At 51.8% G+C, this 3,427-nt stretch overlaps 1 protein-coding gene and 1 long non-coding RNA gene across 5 annotated transcripts in view; one reads left to right on the top strand and one right to left on the bottom strand.

Annotated features, from left to right (window-relative positions):
- GATA3 (GATA binding protein 3) overlaps window positions 1-3,415 on the bottom strand; it is a 17,689-nt gene extending 14,274 nt beyond the window's left edge. For both annotated transcript variants that reach the window (XM_042837572.1, XM_042837573.1), the window contains exons 1-2: window positions 3,123-3,415; window positions 223-759 (exon numbers count right to left, since the gene is read on the bottom strand). In XM_042837572.1, coding sequence (XP_042693506.1) covers window positions 223-759; window positions 3,123-3,363 — 778 coding nt within the window. In that variant the 5' untranslated portion in view covers window positions 3,364-3,415. The remainder of the gene's footprint in view (window positions 1-222; window positions 760-3,122) is intronic.
- Window positions 3,104-3,427, top strand: part of LOC122170592 — a 4,188-nt gene continuing 3,864 nt past the window's right edge. For 2 of the 3 annotated variants that reach the window (XR_006171802.1, XR_006171803.1), the window contains exon 1: window positions 3,104-3,258. This is a non-coding gene — a long non-coding RNA (uncharacterized LOC122170592). Of the gene's footprint in view, window positions 3,263-3,427 lie in introns of all 3 variants that reach the window. The other variant, XR_006171804.1, reaches the window with a different exon arrangement.

Genomic DNA, 3,427 nt, shown 5'->3' with positions numbered 1-3,427 from the left:
TCGGGCACAAGGCTCGGGCACAAGGCTCGGGCACAAGGCTCGGGCACTCGGGAAGGACTTAGCTTGGGGTTAGCATCCCAGCAGGATAACCTATGAGAAACATTCAACGTTTTTCCTCTCCTTTCCTCTGGAATCAGCCCCGGGGGTACGCAACCCACGCTCCATCCCATCGCTTCCTCTCCCTTCCCCAGCAAACTGGGACGAAGCAGCCAAAAACCCTACCTGTGCTCGACCGCGCTTTCGGTCGTGATTTGCACCCGAACCCGGTAGGTGATCCTCCTAAGAGGCTGCTGGGGGGGAAAAGTCCAGAGCTATATTCGGGGACATACGGTGGATAAGTAGTGATGGGGTGATGAGCGGAGGAGGTGGCTCCTCCTAACGAGGCCATGCTGCTCCGAGAGTGAGACGACTCCAGCTTCATGGTGTCAGCCAGGGACACCTGATATTTGATGCATTCCTTCTCATCCTGCCGGGTGGAGCCGGTGGAGCCAGGAGTGGAGATGGACGGATCCGGGGACACATCTTTAGGAGGGGTCGGTGGGAAGGTGAAAAGATGCGGGCTGGAGTGACCAGCTGATAAAGTGGAGGAAGAAGCAGGCGGGTAAACGGAGAGGGGTCCCGGCGAGCTGTGATGGATGGAGGTCTTGGAAAAAGGGCTGAGGTTCCAAGGGGAAGCGCTGTGGTGGCTGCTCAGCGCTTTGCTCCCGTCCAGCCATGGCAGCGAGCCGTGCAGCAGAGGGGGCCGGCACACCTGGCTGCCTGCTCGGAGAAAGCACAGCGAGAAAAAGCCGGTTACATTCCCTCTGCCTGCCCTACGACCTGCCCGGGGATGCGGGCTGCAGCCCTGCTCCTTCCTCGGACGCTTAGAGCATAGGAGAAACCCACCTGGTGCGAACCCCTCAGTGTTCTCCCTTTTAAAATGAAATCCTGAAAGCTGCGATCCTGAGGGATTGGGACCCCCCAAACGGGGATGTGCTGAGACACAGAGCCCCCCTTTGCCCTCTCCCAGACAACCCCAGGTGGACTTGGAAGCAAAGATCCTGCACGAAATTGCCCAGCCCTCGCTGCAGAAACCATTTCTCTGAGTTGGGAAATAATTTGTCAGGCGCTTTCCAAAAGTAGCCATGGGCTACAAACCCTAGGTATATTCTGGCCAAACGAAGAGGATCAGAAGATGCCCAAAAATGTGATTATAACCTTTCTAACCTTCCCAACCGAACTGCTGAACTTTGCAAACTATCGCAGTTTGTGTTTTCTCCCCTCCTCCCCCCCATCCTTGGGGTTGCACAAAAATGTCAGACAGATTTTGGTGGAAATGTGGCACAGAGAGAGAGTACCAACCTGAAAATAAACTCTCTCTCCATCCCCTTCTCACCACTACAAACTCTTCACTGTATATTAAAACACAGACCTGGGCTTTCAGGGGGAAAGAAAACCGCTGGGCTAATGCAACCGAACCTTTCTTCCCTTTTGTCACAAAAAGGGATCTGGAGGGATCATAACTCACGTTTTAGCCCTTTCTAAAAAAAAAAAAAAACACCCAAAGAATCAAATCTACCCAAATCCACTGCAACTTCAGCAAATAGCTGGAAGCTGAAAAAACAGTTATTCACCTGGAAGAGAGCAAGGCTATGTCTGCTGTACAACCCTGAAACACACTGACACCCAGAGAGCCTGAATCTCTCCAGCTATCGTGGTACAGAGTGCTAAACAGGATAGATGCAAACACGAATCTATAGAGCCACAGACAGCAAAAGAGCGGGTGCAGTGTGGACACATATGTCTACATGTGGGCATGTGTGTGTGTTAGAAAACCTACAGGCTGGTTTTCATTGTACCAGACATTCGTGAACAATACTGAAAGTAACTGCTCAGAAGGAAGGGAAGGTGGGTTATACGAACAGAAAGGGTCAAGATTCATTATCTTCTCCAGGAAGTAGCATAGTAAATAATATTCAGGCTAGATCAGAGAGACCGCAGTTCCACTTTCTGCTGATATATTGGGGGAAAAAAAATGAAAAGAGCAGAAAAGAAAGAAAGGACAAAGGCTGCTGATCCTCAGAAATAATTGTTTTAAAGGGACTAATGGCAGAACAAAGCAGTTACTGAGCGGACCTAATGCAGACTCGCACTCAACAAGTAGCTGAGAGCTGGGAGCAGCCCTGAGCCCAGCTCGGCTCCACTGCCACTCTCATCCCACCTTCTTCTCCTTGATTTTGGGTTGAGCCTCGGGCTTTTTAGATTCCAACACTTCAGAGAGGTCACTCTCCAGCTGCGGAGCTCAGCGGCTGCTCATTTCCCTGCCTTATTATTATTATTATTGTTGTTATTATTATTATTATTCCCTAACTTTTAACCATAGAGACAACTCCAGTCACACACCCTGGGTTGCTCTGCTTCATCCCTAAAAAGATGGCACCAAAACATCCATCCCTCCGCAGCCCCAGGCCCCATCGGCTGCAGGTATTTCACCTCCTTCTCTAAAAGCAGTGACCCGGGAGCAACGTTCACATCGTGGATCAACCACTTTCCTGCAGGAAAACACCACTGCTCTGCTGCCTGGTTTGGGATCTTCCTCTGACTTTCTTGTTTTAGCACACGCCATGATGCGGCCCTGGGTGAAACTTTCAAATTGAGCCTAACAAGCTCCTGAAGTGCAAATGAAGTATCCCAAGCATGAGGGCTGCGGGGTCATTCCCTGCTCTACTGCATCACCTGCATCACCCCTGCTCTACGGCTCTGCTTCTCGAGAGCAGCGAACGGTGCAAAAGCTAAACACCATGTGAAAACGCCGTTAAGCTAATTAGAGAGGAAAATAGCTCAGCGAAAGAGAAAGGAAACAAACAAAAAAAAAAAGGTAGGTGAAAGAGAAAGAGGAAGAAATAGGGAAAGAGAGGAGGGAAAGAAGGGAAAGAGATTAAAAACAGAAGTAAAAGAAAGATAGGAAAGGAAAGAAAGCAAAACAATGGAAAGACAGAAAGAAAAAGAAAACGAAAAGTAGCCAGGATTGAGCCGTATTTCTAAAAGCCGGCCCCAAAACCCACCCGTGACGTCGTTTCCCGGCCCGCAGGATCGCTGCTGGGGTCTGCCCGGCGGCACCGGGGCTCGGGGCGGACACTCACCGTGATGGGCCGTCGGGTACCGCTGCACAGTGGCTCGCACGGAGTTGCCGTAATACGGAGGCACGGGGTTGCCTTGTCCGTCGATATTAAAAAGTACATCCACTTCCTCGGCGAGAGGATACTGCGTGGGGTCCATGTAGGTATGGCCAAGAGTGGGGTGGTGGGAGTCCGGGTGCTGCCCATTGAGCACGGCCGGGTGGTGGTGGCTCACCCACCGCGGTTGGTCCGTGGAGACCTCCATCTTCCGCGCTCGCTGCTCTTCCTCCTCCTCCTCAGCGAGGCTGGCGACGGGAGGGGGGGGACGG

This window comes from Centrocercus urophasianus, unplaced genomic scaffold (assembly GCF_019232065.1).
Source record: "Centrocercus urophasianus isolate 14NV4802_14NV808 unplaced genomic scaffold, USGS_Curo_1.0 seq_727, whole genome shotgun sequence".
Taxonomy (NCBI): domain Eukaryota; kingdom Metazoa; phylum Chordata; class Aves; order Galliformes; family Phasianidae; genus Centrocercus; species Centrocercus urophasianus.
Note: the sequence above shows the minus strand (reverse complement) of the source record. Positions and strands in the feature narration are given on the sequence as shown.